Source organism: Gasterosteus aculeatus, chromosome 13 (assembly GCF_964276395.1).
Source record: "Gasterosteus aculeatus chromosome 13, fGasAcu3.hap1.1, whole genome shotgun sequence".
Lineage (NCBI taxonomy): Eukaryota > Metazoa > Chordata > Actinopteri > Perciformes > Gasterosteidae > Gasterosteus > Gasterosteus aculeatus.
This window is the reverse complement of record NC_135701.1, coordinates 17753624-17776326: the sequence shown is the minus strand read 5'-3', so window position 1 is coordinate 17776326 and position 22703 is coordinate 17753624. Positions and strand designations below refer to the sequence as shown.

The 22703-nt window shown below is 47.1% G+C and overlaps 1 protein-coding gene across 2 annotated transcripts in view; it reads right to left on the bottom strand.

Moving 5' to 3' along the window:
• Positions 1 to 22703, bottom strand: part of sema4c (sema domain, immunoglobulin domain (Ig), transmembrane domain (TM) and short cytoplasmic domain, (semaphorin) 4C) — a 71083-nt gene that overhangs the window by 29352 nt on the left and 19028 nt on the right. The window contains exons 1-3 of one of the 2 annotated variants that reach the window (XM_040195651.2): positions 19931 to 20055; positions 17562 to 17694; positions 3484 to 3663 (exon numbers count right to left, since the gene is read on the bottom strand). In XM_040195651.2, coding sequence (XP_040051585.2) covers positions 3484 to 3607 — 124 coding nt within the window. In that variant the 5' untranslated portion in view covers positions 3608 to 3663; positions 17562 to 17694; positions 19931 to 20055. Of the gene's footprint in view, positions 1 to 3483; positions 3664 to 17561; positions 17695 to 19930; positions 20056 to 22703 lie in introns of those variants that run through there. The other variant, XM_040195650.2, reaches the window with a different exon arrangement.

Here is a 22703-nt window from a genome sequence, read left to right as displayed (position 1 = left end):
GAATGTCTTTCTTCTATCCCGCCCTTCCTCTTCCCCCCGTTTATCCTCCTGGTCACGCACAGCCTCTCTCTGCCTCGCACTCAACCGCTCATTATTGTAATTGGAGGGTTCGGGGAGATACGGGGGAAAAGAGAGAGAGAGAGAGAGAGAGAGAGAGAGAGGTTTCTGGAGGTCACAGGCCCGACCCCCCCCCGGCCGCCTCTCGTTCTATTTTTCTTTTCTTAAAACCGAGAGGAGAGCGTTTGCGTTGACTCGCCTTCAAAGATGCACGTGCTGCATCAAAGCCGGCTGGATTTTCAAACAACGTATCAAGTTTCTGAGGGCTCTATTCCTCCTTCTCTCCTCCTTTGTTCAACCACAGCTGCTGCGTCGTGTCGCAGTTCCATTTTACCGGCCTCTGTCTTTGGGTTTGGGGTTAACGAGTGTTTGTGTTGTGTTTCGTGTTGAATCAGGAGAGAGAGAAGGAAAAAGAGGGAGGTGGAGGGAGGAAGTCCTCGGTTATCAGCTGAAGCCGAAGGAAAAATGGGTGAAAACAGATTAAAACAACATAATGGATGTTCCAATCAAAGTGTGACCAATTAAGTTATAAGCACGAGGGAAAAGGCCAGAACGGGTCAGTTTAATGGACCGAATATTGTCTAATAGACTTAAAACAAGTCAGAGAAATGAAAGAAGCAATGAAACAATCAATGGATCCTCGATCCTGAAGGGTTTCAGGACCGCATTTCAAATCATTCTATTGAGTTTGCATTAAATGTGTTCGACAGCTACATCTGCTGTCTGACCGGGGTTCGGTAGCTCTGAGGACAGCATTTAAGTCTGGCAATTTCCTGGCATTTGTTGCCATGGCGAGATCAACGGTTTAACATCAGCCTTTTAAGCGAAAAGATATGGATGAGAAGACTATCAGCAAAAAAACATTATTATAGGAAAAACACTGCAAAATGAATATACATTTAAAATACAAACCACATAAAGGTGAAGGGAAATCAATATACGGGCAGAGTCAGTAGTTAGAAGAGGAAAGTATTCAGATGCATAGTGCTCATTAGCAGCTGCACAACGCCGTACATAATGTGTGTACATAATGTGTGTGCATAAAATGTCTCATTAGCAGCCAACTGTTATGTCTTCTCCCTCAATGAATTTGACATATGGATGACGAAGAACAACAACAAACTACAACGCAAAATGTCAAAATGTGACTTGTAAAGAATAAAGGTAGAATAGGTCGATACATTGTGAGCGAGAGGCACACAAAAGACGTTTCATTTTCTGGAACCTCGTGAGCCTCATGTAATTGCATTGGTGGGTGGGGTAAATATTATCTCTTCAACCATCTCTGGCCCACCATAAGCCAGCCCCCCCCCCCCCCCCCCCCGCCCACACACACACACACACACACACACACACTCCTGTATGGCCCGGAGCTCCAAATCCCTCAGACTGCCAGCCTAAGCAGTACACACACTCACACGCACATTTAGACAAAAGGGGATTAGACTGACCGACACAAAGCTACAAATACACTCACACACAGACAGACACACACACACACACTCTCGCTCTACACCAAAAAGGTATAAACACACACGGCCTGTCTTCTCTCAATCACTTTATTCATTTCTTGTCTTCTTGTCTTGCAAACCCACACTGCATGCAAACTGCGAGCAACACACAGAAACGCACGCACGGCAACACGGAAGCTGTGTGTCTGTGCAGGGAGATGCCCGCATGCAGAATGAAGCGCAGTGCGAATGGCCTGCACAGTGTGAGTGTGTGTGTGTGTGTGCGTGTGTTCTCTTGTGTGTCGCTCCACTGAAGCTAATTTCCTACCTTTTAAGGCGGTTGGCGACTGGCCTCTCTCTCCCCCAGTCTGTCTGTGTCTCTCCACCTGTCGGACTCTCTTGCTATTCTTCCATGATGTGGCCCCCCCCCTCTCACATCTCATCTCTCCCTTCCCTCCCTTGTTCTGCAGCTTTGTTTTTCCATTTCGTCTCCCTCCTATCTCCTCCTCAGCACCGTGGCAAGAACCCATCCATATAAGTCATTTTCGTATTGAGCCTGAAAATCTCATTTTTCTTTAACCAAGTGGAGAAATCTGTCAACGGGAAAGATAATCCCACTTGTTTCCAATGCAAATCAATTTATGTCAAGAATCATTCTGCACTCAAGTGTCCTACTAGATTCAAGTGTCCTACAAGTCTTTTGTGACGAGGCTTTTATCTCCGAGACATTGATGACAACAAAAGTTGACGCTGGGAATTTATCTTCTCTCTACAGGCAGAGTTATTTATTCCTTGTATTTTTGCTCCGACTATCTGCGTGCAGCTGTCCCCGTTGGCTCTGGTTGGCGTGTCCTTACCCTCGAGTGTGCTGTGGCCAAAGAGCAGCAGAGCCGCGCTGCCAACGCTGGCTCCGCTCCGTCACATTGGAGCATTTTCCCAGAATGTATCAATATCTATTGATTGTCCCCCCCCCCCCCCCAGTCCTCTGTCCTCACATCCCAACACAACGCCAGTGATGCTGGAGGCCAAGAGGATGGCGCTATGGAAAAAGGAGCGGTTGAGGGAGGGCGGGAAGGGGGGGGGCGTTTGAAATACCTACACACGCGCCACCGCTGCCGAGCGCCATTCTCCTCAAGAGCGGCTGAATTTTGAGCTCTTTGTCAGAGCGCCATAAGAGCATTACGAGTTCGTAGCATGAACACACAAAGCACAAAAAAGGGGGAGGTGGGGGGAGGGAGGGGGTACAGGGCAAATAGAAAAGAGAGGAAGAGAAGGGGAAGGAGATATTTCTATATATATGGCATGAAAGGTGGACTAGGTGATACCGAGGTGAGAACATGTAGCCTTTTTTTATCTTATATTTTTGCTCTCTCTCCAGTTTCCATAATCCCCAAGTGATAAAATGCAGTACTTCCCCTGTGAGGGATTAACAAAAAAAAAGACTATTTCTTAGCTAGCAACAATTGGCATTGTTCAGTAAAGACGGTCGGGCTCGGCTGCGGAGGAGGACGGAGATAAAGAGTGCAAATACAGTTGAGCGCCGGGATTAGACCGACGTATTGTTTCACTGGAGGTCGATGTCTGAAAGCATCCACCTCGGACTCAATGGAAAATCACTGGTCGTTGAAACGGAATACATTTTTGCAATAACTGGTTTTGTATCACATTTCTGAACAGATAAATAGTTCCGAGGGCAACTTGGAGGATTCCTCCAGCAGCCGTCAGTCCATTAAATCCCTCTTAAGGTCTAGCTTCAGTTCATTTGGTCTTGGCAAGAAAAAGGAGAGTAAATATGCGGCAATGTTTTGTGTCGGATTGAACTCTAGGGAGCGTCGGTATGATGAGAAATGTTTTGGGATGTAAAAAGAGTCAAATGAACAGCAGGTGCTGGGACATACAGGTTTAGAACTTGTAAAATGTGTGTTTATTTGTGACTGTAAGGAGTCACTTTCCTTGCTCTGCACGTCTCACTCACCCTGGTATCGAACGGTCTTGCGTGGGATCGGGTTCCAGTTGAGGCCCATCGACTTCTCCCATCCAACCAGAAACACCAGCAGCAAGAGCTTCGTCCCGCCCATGGCCCCCGTATGCGCTCCCATTCGTTGGACCTGGCGTTGCGCGATGGATCCGGTGATAAATCAGTCGATGAGGCGGCCTGCCGGGGAGAGAAAAAAAAAAACACATCAGCAGCAATTCACTCCCCTTATTGGCTTCGTTGTTCATCACAAACTATTCCGTCAGAACAGCACTACAAGTTGCACATCCTTCAAAAAGCCGTGCGCAATGCGGCTCACGCATTCCAGCTGCACAGAAAGAGAGATTTGTCTCCTCAAAAAAAAACACCTACTATAAAAGTCACATTGCCATCAAAAGCCACGCTAAAGTAAAACGGAAATGAGTTATTCAAAACATTTAAGCCAATAAGGATGGAGCTGTGATCAGTGCGTCGGCTAAAGCAAAAAAACATTTGAATGACTTTAGTGCGGGGGTTACGCGGGGAAGTTCCCCCCCCCACCCCCTCTCGCTGCGAGCGATAATCCAGCTATCGGAGCTCAGAAATACCTTATCGCCGCGCTCTTGTCAGGCCAATTCAGCAGCAGTGTATTAAACTGGGGCAGAGTTATCAAAGTTAATTGGCGCTGGCAATGCATCAAACGCCAACGTGTTGGGAAATAAATGTCAAAGCAAGGGCAATCCAATAGCACCGTGCTGTAAATGAATTGGTTTGTACCTAATGAACATGTCAAGCGTGCTGCCACAGAGCGGCATTACAGCCCAATAACAGCACAGGATGAGCGACTTATTAAGGCGCCGCACGTTAGGCCGCCGCACAAAGTGAGAAGAGGAATTCCACTTAAAAATAGTACTTGCGTGGAGTTTTTTTTTTTTATACGCTTGTGAGGAGCTGGCAGCCCTCAGAACTTGTAATGTACGTCACATAACGATTGTGCGTGACCTTCAATTGGTTGCATAAATGCGTTACTTCTGGACGGAACATGCCACTTGTTAAATCATTGTATAATTAACCATAAACAGCCTGGGGTGGATTCATTTCTTTTCATCGCAGTGTTTTAAATATAGTCTTAAATTGCGTTGGATTGGTGCCATCAATATATTTCCTGCAGCCACCTGTGCTGATAAACACCCCTGATTATGGATGACAAGTGGGAGATTTAGAAAAAGATTACTATAATTATTCCTCAGTATCTGCTCGTGGATGGTATTATTTATAAAACTATAGATACACTTGGTGATGCGTAGTCATGGAGATGTGAGGTTTCTGCTGCTGGGCTGAACGGACTGTGTTTGTGTCGATCGCAGCGGCGAAATACGACATCAACATCCAGATACTGTCCCAGTTACTAAACGCTTCAAACAAACTAGATTGTGCAACTTGAAATTTGACTGCATCTTGCGGAAAAAGTGTTTGCACCTCTTCTAAACTAACAACGGTAATATGTTTACTTCCTCTTGTCTTCTGTCTTATGCATGTTTCTGTTGTTTTATCTCAACACAATTAAGAGTGCAAATAGGGAGATGCATTTCTCCCCGAGTGTATTATTCTAATACTGGTGATGAACTTGAAAATGGTTACTTTGAAACAGCAGGTGGGATTATCAGATTGTCTCTTTTCGGTTCCAAAAATCATCTCAATTGGGCCAAACACGGTTCCGTTATGCAATAAGCACTTTGGTTGCCGCGTAATCGACAAAACATATAAACCTTTGGGTAAAAAGTAATTCCAATCTCCCCGAGTACCTGCATGCGACACTGTGTGCAACATTTAAATGGCATTTTTAAATGCTGCTAGTACGTCAAAAAAGAAGATTCCGGTCACTTCTTTTCAAATGGCAGCAGAAATCTCTGATAAGTATATTCACAAAACATCAGCACTTAAAACTGAAATTATCTCTCTGGCTGGATAGCGCCTGGTGTGGTGAAATGAACCCCCCCCCCGACCCCCCCGACTATTTTCTTCCTTTTTGTGGGTTTAATTTAGATGTAAAGATGACCTATAGTAAATCCGCTGGGACTCCAACCTACTGACCACATTCCGAATCACGTCTAATTACTCTGACCTAAACACTAAACCAATTACTGACCTTTAACCCGACCACTGCACAAATAAATCACCATGGATTGTTCTCAATGCGCTGGCATTCTGTTGAGGACCAAAAAAACCTCAAAATAATAATAAAAAAAAGACATACGCGCAGAGAAAATGTGCCCGGTGCACCTGCCACTGCCGGTCGGAAAGGGAAACGGCCCCTTTGATGATGCACTCATTGCAGATGGGAATGTATTGATTTTTAAACAGGCACAAAATGCCAAACCGCATTTACTTTGAGCCGGCACAAAGACCGAGAATACCTCGAATCTCTCCCTCTCCCCCATCGAAGTGCATAATAAATTCCAAAATTTGAAGCTGTGTGTGTGTGTGTGTGTTCACGTCGAACCAATTTGACTGTTATTGACAACACTTTTGAGGGGAACTCCCCAGATCGGGGTCATGGCGGCGTACTGTTCAAAGAGCGCGTGCTTAAAAGCTCGGTTTGGAGGGGCCGGGAGGGGCGGGGGGGGCACCTCGAGCCTCGCAGTGCCGACCGCCGGCTTTATTGGATCGATTCTGGTGGCCTCGCCGCCAGACGCTTGAGTGAGCCGAGATTGAGATTGAGATTGAAAGGTGGAAAGGGAGGGCGAGCGAGGAACGGAGAGCGGGATGAAGGGTTGAAAGAATGACAGAATTGGACGGAGACAGAAAAAAAAGAAAAAAGCACGTCAAAGGAGGCTTACGATTTTTTTTTTTTTTCCTTGTTATCCCTCAACGTCCATCCTTTCATCTCTATGATGAGAGGTAAGCAAGTGAAGTGGCAATCCTGCAGGCCGGATTAAGTGGAGAGGCGGCGTGTAAACACTACAGAAGAAGACGAGTAGGAAGAGGACGGCCGGGAAGACAGAAAAACAAGGTGTCTGCCTGAGAAAACGCTTCAAATCTCACAGCACTGTGATTTCCTCTTTTCTTCATGTCTCCCCGTTTCCTCCTCTCAGTCCGTCAGCGTAAGTGTTTATCAATATTACCAAAGCGTTAAACCAAATGTTCATTTTAATATCCACGAAACCATAAAATCCCAGTGAAATACTATTAGTGGCGTAAGACAATTATTATAAATGTCCCTGTTTGCTGGCACTACTGCAGCGCCAGAAGGACGTATCGTACAGAACAGGATGGCAGCACAACGACGACTTCAGAATAAATGACTTCTTAATGGTTTGATTTATTGACTGCAGTCGGAATGTGATTTCAACAACAAAACAGTTCCTAAAATATATTTATCACCAAAAAATGAATGTGTGGATCTGTCAACAACACAGCAACGCAGATTGCACCATTGGACAGGAGAAATGTATCTTTTGTATGTAAAGCAAAGAAACTCACACTAAGCAGGTTGTTTACTTGCCGTTACTTCAAAGTGAAAGTAGCAATAAAACATTTAATTAATGAAAAATGTGGTTTCCAGTAAAAGCCGTACTGGAGTAGAACTGTAAAAACCCAACAAAGGATTATCCTTCAGTTGGGTGTGATTCATTTAGCTGCTTTAATAGCATGAAAAAGAGGAATTTCAAATGTGCCAAAACAGAAACTTTTCAGGAACAACCGTCAACTAAAAACAGATGACTACCGAATCGATTTCTTTTCGGTGTTGCTTCTCTTCGCTCGTCGCCAGCGTGCATCTCAAACTGCACAATGAATCTGCGGGCCACATCAGCGGTGGGGGGGGGGGGCCTAATGAACGCCAAGCGGCCTGTGACGCATTCGTCTTTGTCGTCTTTCCTTCAGACTGACGCGGTCCCTCGTTGTGTGGTGAGACGCCGGGTCGCAGCAGTTCCTGTGGTGTCACGTAACTCTGCAGGTGGCGTCACATCGTCCTTTAGCTGCTGGTGTTGTTGTTGAGCCTCGTTCGGCTAATGAGCTGAGACACGGCGGCCTAATAACATCAGTCGGCACTTCACAATGCAGAGCTCATTAAAATGTGGAGAGAAATGGGCCACATGTTCTGATTAGCTCGCCGAGCTCCTGTGTGTGTGTGTGTGTGTTTCGGCTGTGCGCGTGGATTCGTTTATGAATAAGAGCGAGTGTGTGTGTGTGTTTCAGTGTGTATTGGGGCGGAGGGGGGGTAGGATGAGGCCCTGTAGGGGGTAATAAACCAGGGTCGTTTCTTCGAAGTGAGCGGATGTCGGAGGACAAAAAGGAAGACGTTTTTTCAACCGTCCTGTCCTATTTTCCTTTATCGTCTCTGTTTTCTGTGTCCTCTTTCTGCCCTTCATGTTCCCACCACTCCTTTCCTGGCAGCCTTTTCCGACACACACACACACACACACACGCACACACACTCACTGACCTCTGGTGCAGTCCCAGCTGATTGCTAGTCCTTCCAGGCATTGTTTGACTTTTGACCTTTGTGGGTTAGGGGGCACAGGGCGCATCAGCTACCGCCCTCCACTCTGGCTTTCACACTGGAACAGACCTAATGTCCATTAACTACCCCTACACACACATGAACGCACACACACACACACACACACACACACACACACACACACACACACACACACACACACACACACACACACACACTCACTCACGCGGACAGACGGACAAAAGGGCCGATCCCGCCCATCATCCCCTCTCTCTCGCTCTCTCCTTGCAAAACAAACACAGCAGCTACCGGCAGCTCTCGTCCTTCCTTCCTTCCTTCCTTCCTTCCTTCCTGCAACCCCGTCCCCTCCCCCGGCCCTCCACCCATTATTGCTGCGGGAGCGCTTGAAAACACACACAAATACACAGGAGCGGTTACACCTAAACAGAACAGACTGGATCAAACGATTTCACACCTTGCGGGCGGCGGGATGAGAGCGGCCCCGGGACGTTTGCGCTCCCTTTGAATTCAGGGAGGTCGGAGACGCGCTTGTGCGTGAGTGTTCGGACGTGTGTGAATTTCTGTAGCTGTTTTTCGACATTCATTCAGTTGAAAAGTATTCCAACAACCTAACTGTATCGTGCAGAAATCTGACACAGACCATGAAGCCAATTATTAACTGTTATTAACTTTCTACGATGGAGAATAATTGCTTGTAAAATGTCTCATCAAGTACAGGATAGATCTTCATGAAACATTCCTGTCACTCTCAAATATGAATTGTGATCATTGCAATCATTCAATGTATTTAGGGACGAAAAAACACTGCTGAATGCTGTCTGTTACATGCAGAACTAACAATAGACATTAATGCAGCTGTAGTTGCGGTTTAGTGCTAATTAGCACATGTTACCATGCTAACAGGGTGAACCTGATAAACTGTATGTTGAGACTTCTAACTATTCAGAGTTACAGTGGCTGCTTCAGGCCCTCAGAAAATCTGCTAGTTTCCTGATTCCAGTACAGATCAACTTACTTCAAAAGTCAAAAGGACAACAGCTGTTTTTGACTTGTTATTTAAAAAGACACAGAGAAGAAAATTGACAATAATCCCTTTTTGATGGTGTTTGACCAAGAAGGAAAAATTGAAAAGAAAAGCTGGGTCCTATAGTGGGAGCAGTTTAATCACTTTCGGAGGGAGCTCTAGATCAGCAGCGCAAAAACGTGATATCTTTCCACACACGAGTATTTGCTGCCAAAGACGGTTTGCAACCCGAGATCAGCTAATATCCGCGGGGTTCAAAATGTTATCTGATAGTCTGTGGACCCCTGCAGACGGCCTTGGAAGCAGATGTATCATATGCTAATTCCACCAATTTATATGATTTTATACAGCTGAAACGTTTTGATCAGAGTTCATCCCTAAAAACCCATTCTGGTGATATGACTCCCACATGCTTTAGGTCAGTCAGCAGCTCTACTAATTAATGCCTGAAATATGAATAAAAACATACAATGGCCCCACTTGTTATAAAAGAGGATTTCTTCATGGTTCCAGGATCAACTCCAGAGCAAAATGCCAACAAAGTGAAGACGTATATCACGTTACGGCACTCCCTGCTAATTGGATGACTTGTTGGAACTGAAAAGAAGGACATCAACGAGGCTTCTCACTTATTCAAGTCTTGCGAAGCCATTTGTGCAACAGGGCTGTATAAAAAGTTCCACATTGCACGGAGAAACCTTTCGCCGCACAGCGACGAGGAGGATGAAGACATCACAAGCTTTTATTCAGCGTTAATGGAGCACACAGGGACACTCCATTGACAGTGAAACACCCACAACACGCTCGGCATCTAAGAGGCTTTGTGCAAAGGTACAGTTGAAGTGTGTGTGTGTGTGTTTGAAGGCAAAGGTTTAAAGCAATAGTGAGCACAAGTGAGTCTGCATCCAAGTGATGGCATTAGCTGAGCATGTAGGTGTGAACAAATGGGTGTTGCATCTTTATGTCAAGTGAGATGTCACATTAGAGAAGTGTATCTTATGTGCGGGTGATGTGCCGGTACAGATAAAATGCTGCTTAATGGAATGAATTTTGAATGAGTACGGGACTGGGCAAGCTGCAACGTCCCCGCCAAACCTCCACTGCTCGCAAAACCCATTTTTTAACTGCTACCGGCAATTTGTGAGCCGCCTATCACATTTCATGCACCTGAGCGCATGACTTCCCATATTTGCACACAATTAATGACTTGCTAAACAGCACGTGGGCATCTCGCTATTACTGCTTCAAGTGAACGTCATTGACTTTCCTTTGACACGCTGATTGGAATTCACCTCCCATCCTAATTACCTCAAGCTGAAGCGGAACGGAGCCCCGCATTTGACTTTAAACAACCTATTTCCATTTGATGGAAATGTAAAAAAAAAAAAAAAACTCCCTTGAGAGAGTGTGAAGTGTAACATCTTTTCCTCCCCCGCTGCCACCTCCCCCACGAGCCGTGCTCTTTCATGTCTCTCCCCTCGGAGATTTCTGCAGGCCTACAAACCTCCATCTCGCCTCCTTTCATCCCTACTGTAGCTCCTGCTCGCTCGGCCACATCCAGGTCTCGACCCCCCCCCCCCTCTCCTCCCTCTTCCTCCCTCCTTCCAACCACCTCGCCTTGTCCGTGTCACGGCACGGTTGGCCGGTCAGGTGCGGGTCGGCTTCCAATTCTTTTGATCGGCACACTGATCTCCTCCATCAGCGCCGGGGGCTGCAGCTGATTACAGATGAAATGGGTCTGATTCGGCCTTCTGACTGCAGGCCAAACACCTGCTCAGACCCGGGGAGGCGATAGGAGAGGAGGCGCAGTCGAGATTGAAACCAGAGGCCGACGTCCAGCTAATCTGACGGCGAGACCATCTGTGCCTTCGGTCCATGCCGGTGGGGGCGTAAGCCTGATGGAGCCAGACCTTAATCCAATCACTTGGGGAGCCGACGTGGAGCTGTCTAATTTCAACTATTGAACTTTTCAGTACAAGGATTCCAGTTGATCCCCAATTTTACTCATGCGACCATTTTCTATGCGCTTTTTACATCTGCGACAAGCTTCTTGCCAGTAAACCTACTGGTGAATTCACAGAGTGGCATCTGGGGCGCCGTCGTCCCCTCCAGCTTCAGTGTTTCAGAGCGTCTTTCAGGTAATTACTTTGAGTTTTATGTTTGCAACTGTACTGTTTTGTTTTCCGAGTGGCCGCTCTCATTAACCCAGTTGCCAGTCACTGCGGGCGGCTGTTCGAAACTAAAACGCTGTAAAAACTCCCCTCCGCGTTAACTGCACAGCACAAAACAGCAGGCGGACAAAGGTGGGGATAATTTACCTTTCCCCAACTATGTTTATGTTGTGCACCAACACGGGAAAACATAGTTTGCAATAAACAAGGTTCAGATCATTTTCTACCCAGAGCAACTTCCTCCAGTATTTGAGAGGTGTGTGACTGAATCTATGAGCTTCCTTTCCAGCCATCATTAGCTCAAGGGGTTGAAAACCAAGACTGAAGATATTCACTGGTGTAGACTTTTCTATCCCCGGCTCCCAAATGCTCCCAATCATCGGCTTTTCAAGCCTTTACCCAAGAGGCCCGTGGTTTTAATTCAAGCCAATCACTACTGCATCTGATTTGACTCTGAATTAAGTCTCCGGTGAGAAGTGCTGTTGGGTAAGAAGAGCCGATCCGGCCCGGGGCGGATTGTAGAAAGCTTCTCCCCGAAACTTTCCACCCTGTTTGGGGTTTGTTTTTGTTTGAAACGACATGATATAGTGAAACCAACCTGACGTCTGTACTTAGGGGGTTGCTTGTTGGATCGTTCCTCAGTGTAATGATGTGGGATGCGGGCTATTGCAGTAAAGGACGTAAGCAACCTCAGTTACACGAGGATATAATATCGTAAGCGATTCAAATGTCTCCACGATAAGCCTTCACACAGGGATCGTTAGCATTGTGTTAAAGTGCACATTCTTTCAGCTGCAGTTCCATAGATTTTGTGTCTCCCCTGAGCGACGCAGCTAAAGGATCAGCACCGCTGCTATTTAAATATCTCCCCAAACACAATACACTCTATCTTCACTGGGAGCAGCCAGTATTATGGATCCAACAGCCCAAAGCTGCGCTCACACCAAATGCAAAGCGCTCCACTAGATTACATACAAAGTCAATGCAAAGACGAGAAGAGACGCGAATAGATGCAAAGTCGCACCGGGTCACAATCAACACAATTGATGCGTCAATTTAAGCTCTATTGTGCTGACTGAATCAGTGTTTTTCGCTGAGCGGGACCAGAGAATGTTAGTTTTAATAAAACCCACATAAATCTGTTTAAATACAAACTCAACTGAACATCTGAGGACATCTTAAGGAATATTTTTTTTTAAGATCTTGAGAACTGAACGTGGTGTTTTTGTTATTTCAAAAGGCCGAATATTTTTAGAAAGAGAGGGAAAAAAAACCCTCCATATTTTTCCACATGCTCCACCCTAACCGTCAACAGACTCGACATCTAGCTACATTCCCCGGATTACTGGTAATCCTTTAACCTGATTTAAAACCATGTAGTTCGATTACTTGAGACGTATGAAATGAGACTCCCTCAGAAAAGCCACATTAACCGGGTTATGCGCGTGCGAGCAGACACGCGGCCTGCGTTTCTCTCTCTCTGTCCGCTCTCTGTCACGGGTTCCTCCCCCTTTTTTCTCTTCCGTCGACCTTGTCCTGTCAGCGCACCGTATGTTGTGTCTGATGGGAGGGAGGTGTGCTGGTAAGTGTGTGTTTGTGTGTGCGTGTTGTTGCACCACTCAATGATGAACCATGCAGTCCCAATTCGATCAGCCGCGCTCAAGGGACCATCCACACATGTGCATATTTAAACACGGACTATAATTGCTGCACACATACATGGACTATACGTACAGGCAAAAAATAAAATGATTCTATGTCTGGGTTCATATACACACCCAACTAGGCTGCACATCTTCAGCCTCTCACACATTAATCAAATCACTCCTCCAAATGTTCCCACTTTTTTCCAACCACGAAGATGACAAACACTCTCTGTTGTCTCATTTAAAAGTATTCGCTGATGTACTATTAGCGCCCTAATCTGATGTGAGTATAAATATACCAAATATAAATGGTCATATCGTCTCATTTTGTTAAATAACAACCGCTGGATGTGTGAATGCAACACACTGTGTGACACACACACACACACACACAAGTGCACACCAGCTCCCTCTCGCTCTGGTTTCACACTCTCTGCCAGCCGGTCTCTGGAACAAGTGCATTCCGGCTCGGCGAGACCGCCCACCATGCTCCTAAGGGGGTCCAATTGTCCGTCCGGTAGCACGCTTTCTCCTTCCCTCGCAGCCTCTGTCCTTGCCCCCTCTCTTCGGGTCACCTCCTTGAGGTGTTCTTTCGGGGGAGAGTTGAGGAGATCACGCCGGGCCTCCAGAGCCCTGCAGCCCAGTGAGGTGCCACGGGGGGCCGAAAGGTTTCACCTAGCTGGACTATAGAAACAGCCCCTCACACCTCGGTACCAAGTCGGCAGGCTCGCTCCTGATTTGAGGAATAAAAAGAACGACACGGAGAGAGAAAAATACAGGTTTCCACGGTAATCCTTTTTCTATCAGGCACATGGAACAGATTTTTTGTTTTGCAGCTTTCCGAGGACCAATGAAATGGTTGGAAAGTGTTTTTCTAGTCGCGTATTGCATTTACGTCCCGCAACCTACACGGTCCACGTAAACGCTCATTTTGCACGAATCAACACGGAGCGCCGCAATATCGCTGCTGCACTGACACCCGCTTTCAGCACATTTAACTTCTGCAGCCTGCCGAGCCCCCGGCTCTATTAGCATTTAGATTTGTCTGAATTTAGAATGTTTCTCTCAATATGCCTTCAAGGGTAATCACAGGTTGTGAATCCCGGGCTCAGCTGTGGGATTTGTGAGCTCAGGGACCATCAGTGTCGAGGCAGATCATCACATCGACCACGCCGCCAAACTAAAACGTGTCTCAAAAGATTACCATTATTGAACCAAAACGGTTTAAAATGGAGCTGACAACGAACATCATTGTCATTTTGGGGATTTCATTTGATTAAAAGCGAAATTGTAGCTGCAAGAAAGCTGGGAGCAGAATGACGTCGCTGGAGTAGAAAACCCTTAAAACTTCACGGCCCTGCTTCGACGATCTAATGCTGTAAGGAAAGGTGAAACGGCTGCAACACGATGCGAGATACGCCAGCACACCAGCCGCAGCAATCAGCTTTACGTGCTGAATGGCCCAAAAATTTCGAGTTTGATCACAAGCCACGTGCACTCCCCGGGTTTTGTGGTCAGCAGCGCTGGTTGGCATGAACGTCCAACACCAAGCTGAAGCAGTTCAGTGAGCATTCGCCGTGTGTTTGAACCGTTGGTTCCACACTGAATATTTAGAGGAGAACGAGCAGAGCTTTTGTGAGGCATTCACTGACTCGTACGACCATCCCGTGGCATTTGTGAGCGTTCGCTTTTATTTTCTTCACTTTGCCGTTTCACCTTTTCATTCGTACGCCGCTCAAATCGCTGGAAGGGAAGCAAAGACTGCAAAAGGAAAATAGCAAGAGACAACTTTTCCCTGACTCAACAACTACGGATGAAGAAAGTGGCCCAGAGCAAAGCACTTAACCCAGCTGGGTTCAATGTGCCGAGTGACTGACAGAAGACCGGACACAATGAAAGAGTGTGCTTCTGCTGCTGGGCAGTTCCCAGCGGCCTAAATTAGACTGTGGTTGTACTGGGCCGCTCCCCGGAATGAATGTGCATTTCCTGTAAAAATGCAAAGCAGGACATCGCCAAAGAAGCGCGTTCATACTCAGCAGAAGGGACCCTTCCTTGCGATGAATAAACGCTTAAAAGAAAAAATCTGCCAACGTCAGCCCGGGAAATCCACATCATCAGCTCAAAAACGCACCTGGCCCACATACAGTGCAGGAGGATATTATCTGAAGAGCAGCGAGGCGCGGTGAAAGGTGAGAGGGGCGAGAAAGAGAGTGGTGCCTTAACTCCGGCTCTATTACAGCCCGATCGGGGCCATTAGAAGGGAAAGACGATACGCGAAGCGCACAAGGCAGCGCTCCTCCGGCCCGGCTCCACATTAACCACTGCCTGCTCGCTGATCGATAAGCAGTGAGGAGGAAGGAGGGGAGGCCGTGCACAAAGAGGGTCCTGGCCGACGGGAAGATAAGCCGTGATCGATGGAGAGACGAGGACGGAGGAATGCGGGATGCAGGCGGAGGGGAACCAGGCCGCGCCGGGACACTTGGGCGGAGTCGGTAAACTCAGAACTGGCCCGCGGAGGCGTCGTCCCTGCAGCAAAGTTAATACACCGCGAATCTCAAAAAGGAAAGTCGGCACCCAAATGACGGCTGAACTCACAACGACAAAGAACTGATTTCACGAATACAACTCAACAATGTTCTTTATATAGAAATGCTGCTTTTTTATTCACTAAATCGTTCTAATACCTTTAAAACCTTTTGCAGACTCGCCTCCTTTTGGGCCTCTGCTCTCAAATTGGCACATCCATGATAAAAGTGCAATAACTGCTTACTGCTCTATTTGTACAATTTATTTTCATGGGGGTAAAGGGGAACCCCTGTAGGTGCTACAACGTGTGACAATCAGTGTATATGTTACTGTTGAAACAATATATCAATATTATGGTACTGGTTCTGACCTGGTTCTGGCTTGTTTGGGCCCCAATTGGGATCTGGTTGTCTCCAAATGGTTTGGATTCTCTGGTTCAGAGTTAAGCCGGTGTTGGAGAAACTAGCAGAATTACTTCACGTATAGCAAAGTAAATACAATATACAAAAAACAACACAACATTAGAAATAAAGGCCAGTCTCTTGCTACACCTGAAGTATTTCTTGTTATATTACATGTGCCGTGCATTTATCTGTGGATCCCTGACACCTGTCACCAAGCCTTGATGTGCATAACCTCCACCTTCCTCTTCCTCCCGCTATCGCGCTCTCCATCTCCCTCCTGTGACTGTAATGTCCCCTTTTATTTCTCATTTCTCACCCTCTTCTCCTCCCGAAGCTCTTGGTGACCGTGATAGCGCGCTTTCGGGGAGAAGCTATTTATGTTCGGCAACCAATATCCTCACCGAGATAAACACGCAGCGTGAGAGGTAGAGATAAGAGAGAGAGGCCACCAGACTTATTAGAGAGAATCGGATGTTGAGGGACATTGTGACAGTGTGTGTGAGGGACTCACATACTTGCCGAAGTAATATGGATGGAAGAATAGAAAGATATCGCCTGAGGCGTTTTTCTTCTAGTCGGCAACGACGTGCTTTTCTAGCGCTCATCGCGCGGTGAGATCGCTGAGTTCTGCAGGTGGTGGAGGAGGCCGGTTAAACAAGGCGAGCGGGGTGGGGGGGGGTCAGCAAAGCGCTCTGCTAGTAACGCCGTGGAATCTTCTCAGCACTTCCGCACTCTGAAATTGGATTTGAATCCCAACTGACAGAGAAGCAGTTTCGGATGGGTGTTTTCGTAGGTGTTTTTTTTTGTCAGTCAGAAAATGTATACAAGCTGGCAGTCTGACCACGGCCTGATGATTACAGCTTAGCTGTCTTTAGCAGTTTCTTTTTTTTTTTTGTGGTTGCCAGGATGCTTTGAGTCGGTGAGCTCATGCGTCGGTTCTTGTTCGCATTGGGATCCAATCTGCCAGAACGCATGCCAAGGTGGGTTGGCTGGCTTTGGGTTGGAATCGCAGTGAGGCGTGGACAGCTTGAAGGAACAATCTGGACAATTTGATGGGTCTCGCAACATCCTCCTCCAAAATATAAGCTCATTGTGGCACATTTATCCGGATATTTATCCAATGTATTCAAATTAGAGTCATTTAAAAGACAAAAAAACGCCATTCAAGGAATCTTTTGGATTGTCTAGATATAAATCCAAATCTAGAGCTGAAGTAAAAATGACATTATGTGTTTTGATGCGTTTGTACTACAACTAGAGCTGGATGCAAATGATGATTGAGTACACAAGTAACACAAATCACAAAATGTATTCTGAGTAAACCTACATTTTGAATTCCGTGCATGGTCTGCCATGTTCACTTTGCCAGCGGCAGTGCTGCAAAGTATAAATCTCTATCCTCCCTCCCTTTCCTTCTGTTCCTTGTTTTTCTACAAAATACGGCCGCCTCACCTCCACTCACACATACAAGAGGAAAAGCCCCCTCCACACACACACACCCACACACACACACCCCCACACACACACACACACACACTCTCAAACCCATAACCTTCAACATCTTTCCAAAGGAAAATGGCCTGAAATGTGAAATCTGATACCCCACTAAAATTCAACTTTTCTTCTAATCTCCCGGCTCCGTTTCCTCTTAGTCTGGATCATGTCTAATTTCTCTCAAGGAGTACCTGAAGAGGCCTGTAATGTCCCCCACCTCCTTGCCTCTGTTCTCATATTTCCTTCACACCACCAGTGCTGCTGAAGAAGGTTTTAGAGGGAAGCAAAAAAAAAGATGCTTCTGTTGTTCTCCTCCACCCTTTTTTTCTTCTGAAGTTTCTCACTTACTTGTTTTTCTTCTCCTCCCTCGCACGTCTGTGGGTTTTTCTTCTCGATCAACCCCTTCAGTAGTTTTCTTTTTTTCTTTCGGCTTTGCGGATGTCGAATCAAGACACTCGACTCAGACGAAGGTCACATTGGGCTGCGGGGAGAACAAGAGAAGGGTAATGAGTGACGGGGCAGGATGTTTCTCAGTGCTTGCAAATACGTCGGCGTGGGACCCGCGTGGCCGCTTCAATCAATGCAATGTCTTCTCTCTTAGAGGAAACCCAGCAGCCGGTCGCTCCGCACTCAGAGGTACACACAACGGTGCAGGTGTGCAAAGGCAGTGGGTGAAAGCTGGAGACACCAGCTTGAGTGACACGTCAGCCCCAGTCACAAAAGTGACAAAACTAATGACGTGGTGTATTTTTATGGCAACTGTAGATTAGGAATAACAACTGAAATGTTATTTGCGTTTATTAACATATTGAAAGGTTAGTTAGTGCTGGTTAATGTGTGTAGCTTCAATAGGCCGTGATGCCCATTCATTTACGTTGCCTTGCAACTACGTCACTAGAAACTAATAAACGGAAGGTCTTCTACATTCTCTGATAGAAGATTATGAAAATATAACGCACACTTCTCGCTGGGAATGCCATCGAAATGCATACAAATGTTGATGCTTTCTTAAAATATTGTGTTTTTCACAGATAAGGGAGGGGAAGTTGATAGTCACGTGACCTAGTTGCAACTAAAACGTTGTATCGTCACGCTTTCTTCCCAAAAGCGTGACGATACAACGAGACTGGGTTGGACACAACCAACGGTGGCTGTGCGAACCAGTAAGAAAAGACGGAATAAAAGGAGAGACGATGTATTTTCCTGCTTCTTCTTTGACAGTTATGCAAAGGTGGTGCAGGATACCCGAGTGGTGTGAGTGGTCGTATTTAGGCCATTTAGTACCACCAACAACTGTCTCTCGGGCGGCACGGTGGCGTGGTGGTTAGCACTGTCGCCTCACAGCAAGAAGGTCCTGGGTTCGATTCCGCCCAGTGGCCTTTCTGTGTGGAGTCTGCATGTTCTCCCCGTGTCTGCGTGGGTTCTCTCCGGGTTCTCCGGCTTCCTCCCACAGTCCAAAGACATGCTCTGGGGATCAGGTCAATTGGGGACTTTAAATTGCCCGTAGTTGTGTGAATGTGAGTGTGAATGGTTGTGTGTCTCTGTGTTGCCCTGCGATTGGCTGGCGACCAATCCAGGGTGTACCCTGTCTATCGCCCGAAGTTGGCTGGGATGGACTCCAGCCCCCCCGCGACCCTGTGTGCAGGATAAGCGGTCTGACAATGGATGGATGGAACTACTGTCTCATTACTGTCAGAGGATCGTTCCTCATTGGTGGAGGACATTGAACAAAGTTAAGTTATTTCAAAGTGGAGGATGCAACACAACAACCTCCTCCAACGGTTTCCTCCGTTTTGCACTCTTTAAAGTTTGACGATGTTGCTGTTGGTCAATGCAACTTCACCAAAGTGGAATTCGATGCAGAAAAAGGTGCAGGCGTCGACTTGATTTGGTCTTTTAATTACGCACATCAAAAAGAACACATTGCCATACAAAACCACACAAACCTTTAGGCTGCTCGCATTCATCGGATCGCACCGCGGATCAAATAACTGCTGCCTCAGCAGCCGGTGTGTGTGTGTGTGTACAGAGGCTAAGATTCATGTCAACGTCGATGGCTCACTAATCCCGACGAGAGCGCCAGGAGCCAAGCAGATGCGGGTCGGCTGGTGTTACACGCGGGGCGCGTACAGAGCCACCAAAGAAACCTCCGACGCCGTCGTAGTTCATCACTGCCGTCAATAAACCAGACAGTGGAAACCGCGGCACACTGCGTGCACGCTGCTCTGCACCACATCGACTGGAAAGGCTGCGACGCCCCGTCATGTTTTATCGATTGAGCGCGAGAAAAAGAAAATGAATTGGAAATCTTTTGAAAAGTATCTCAAAATCAAACGGAATGATTTGCTTGTTATGTGAAAAACAAATAAAAACTGTCAACTAAAACCGCCTTGATTTGATCCTTGTAACCACATAATAGTTTTTCAAATGGCTTACTCATCCAAAGAAGCAGAATGAAAGTCTAACCCATGAGAGGTAATTGAATCCTTCATCACTGGGCATTGACAATATGAAAACCTTCCATTTATTTGCTTCTCTAAAGTAAGAAAGCAACCAAAGACCGATTCCTCTTTAATGATTGCAGAATAAAAGAAAAAAACGAGGTCAAATAAAAATCTATTTGATGGCAGGTCCTTCCAAATCGAATTTGCTTAATTAAATGCGCTTGAAAGTGAATTTAGACTTAATGAGAAACCTCACTGCTATGAGTCACTCACCATATGAGTGTGTGTGTGTCTGGTGGAGCGTTTAACCCCTCGGTGAGTGTCTCCACTGGGGACCGGCGTGTCTGCTGAAGCTCTAACAGCAGCTAAAGAACTTTAAAGGCTGTTGGAAAAAAAAAAAACGAAATGAAATATACTGCGGCCACTTGCTGTGCTACCTATAGGACTGGATGAAGCCCCCCCCCCTCCACACACACACACACACACAGACACACACACACGTATGTGACAGCACAGCAGCTGGCCCTCTCTGGTGGATTCTTTCCCTAAACAAGTAAGTCATCCAGACCTCAGCTATCCATTGGCTTCATCCAGGGAGAGACAGCAGCCAAAAGCCTGCAAGGTTCCACACACGCACACACACACACACACACACACACACACACACACACACACACACACACACACACACACGCACACACACACACACACATAAATATGCAAGCACGTCTACACACGAATGTGCACACATATAATTTAAAAACACACAAGGCTGAAAAGGAGGACGCGGGGCGAAGTGGAGGCGGAGTAGGGGGGTCTGGTTAAAAAGCAGCATTTCAGAACACCTGCACACACACACACACACACACACACACACGCACACACACACACACACACACAGCTCCAGCTGCTGGCTGCCTGTGTTTGACAGGCAGCGCAGCGAGCAGCTGTGTGTGGAAGCCAGCGAGCCGCTCATGAATCAGCAATGACTAACAGTTTAAACCTGTCCTCTCTGAGCTAATCGCCTGCATGCCAGTTGTAAATGCATGTGTTGCGCGCGGGCGGATGCGTCCTCGCAAACCACGTCAGCTTGGCACAGTGTTCCTGAATTGCGCGTTGATGGCTAAGGAGCCTTCTCCATCAGGCCCAGTTGTGACAGCTCGGGCCTGTAATTGCTTCGCACCAGATTCGACATTGTCTAAGCTGACGGCGTCCCGATGAGCCGAAAGAAAAGTGGCGTGACGACGCACCCGCCACTTCCTCCGAGCAGCGATAGCGCAAGACAACGCAACGGGACGCCAATGGGCCCCCGAGCCTTTGAGATGGCGCCGAGGCGCGTGGGTTTCGCCTCGTAAAACGCGCGTGCCCGCCTGCTCGTAATGGCAGCTCTAATCAGCGGCGGGATTGGAAGAGGCATGTGGCAATAAAGCCCAACAAAATGCCTGCCAGTCCCTATTAGAGCTGAGCACTCTCCGGCCAAGTGTGGCCGACGCGAACAGACACGCGCCTGCTCCATCTTGGCGGACATCTGGCGACGGTCAGATTCCGAGCAATGAACGCCAACTGCGACCGACCCCCTACCCCCCACCGGTCGCACCCCTTTGGAAAAGAAGGCCCGTCGTAAACTGTGACCCCTCTAAGTGGAGGCTTTCAGCCTGAGGTTGTGATTTACGGGGGAAAATTAGAGGTGGCCGTTATTTGCTGGGAGGGGGCGTGGTCTTTATCAGCATCGAGGCACGACAGAGTCAATTCCCCCCGAGATCCCTCACGAGAGACGTCCGCCCACATTCTACGGCAGGATCGATTATTCCGCACCGCTATAGAAATGACTGATACGCAGCGGGCGGTTTTCCATTTGTCTTCTTCGTGCTTCGCCCCGCATGAGCTCTGTGTCACCGTTGCTTTTGAAGGCTCTGAGAGGTGATTGGCTTAGACAATTATTATTGACGTTTTCACAGCAGACGGCCAATTTGTAACGGTGATAAATTTGACACCACTTTTATAACTTTGTAATGAATAACTTTATATCAGTTGTTACTAAAGAATTCACTCAGAACAGTTATAAGCCATTATTAAGAGCGGATCGCCTGTAATTTAATAGACTGTCGACAATTAAAATGAAGACGTTTTTGTTGGGAAATGATTGAACGCCAATTGTTAAGACATGAAAAAAAATCATATTCAGGACCGCTCATGAAAATGGCCTCCTTGCCGCTGCAGCCCCCAGCACAGATGCTATCAAAGCCTCTGGACCCGCAGTCAGTCAGAACCAACCGACCGGGTTTTTGTGAAAGAGAGGTTTTGAAGTCCAATTGTCTCTGCAGCGTGACAAAAAAATAAATTGCATTGTTGACGTAGACACATAGAGTGATTGTGATTTTTATTTTGGGAGTGAAGTGGGAGCTTTCCACTATCGTCCATTCATTTCCCGCGCTCGTCTGCGCTGGAGGCTTTTGGCGAGAGGCATTGTGTTTGAGCGGAGGAGCTGCGTTCGTTATTCTCACTGCGCCAGAACAACCGGGAGCCGCCGCGGACACAAAATACCGAGCAGCACCTGGTGTCTGTGGGCAAAAAGAAAAGAAAAAAAAAAGGCTCGCGTTCGTCAACGCATCCACAACACACCGAAAGCCGCTTTACACGACGGACACGTTCTGTCCTCCACAAGGTTTGATCTGTAATGAAGTAAAAAAAAGGGATGAAATCGCCACATGAGGGCAGAGAGTTCATTTAACTGAATTAGTAGAAGTGTTCTTGAGCTGTGCATGTGCACAGGAAGAGGAAAGCCCTGCAAAAATGAATTGGGTGAGTGGTCTTTGTGCATGCGTGCGTGTGTGTTGTATGAGACGTCTGTTTACATAAGAGGGAGGATGTGATGGTAAAGCACTGGCTTGGGCCCTGGCCTTTTCACAACAAGGCCCAGGCTGCTGAGGAGATTTATCCCAATATTTGTCTCATAAAGGAGTAAAGCCGGACAAATCCGTCCTGCCGAGGCGCCCTGCGATAAAAACGCTCTCCACACGGGGATTTTCTCGGGGGCCACTTTCAC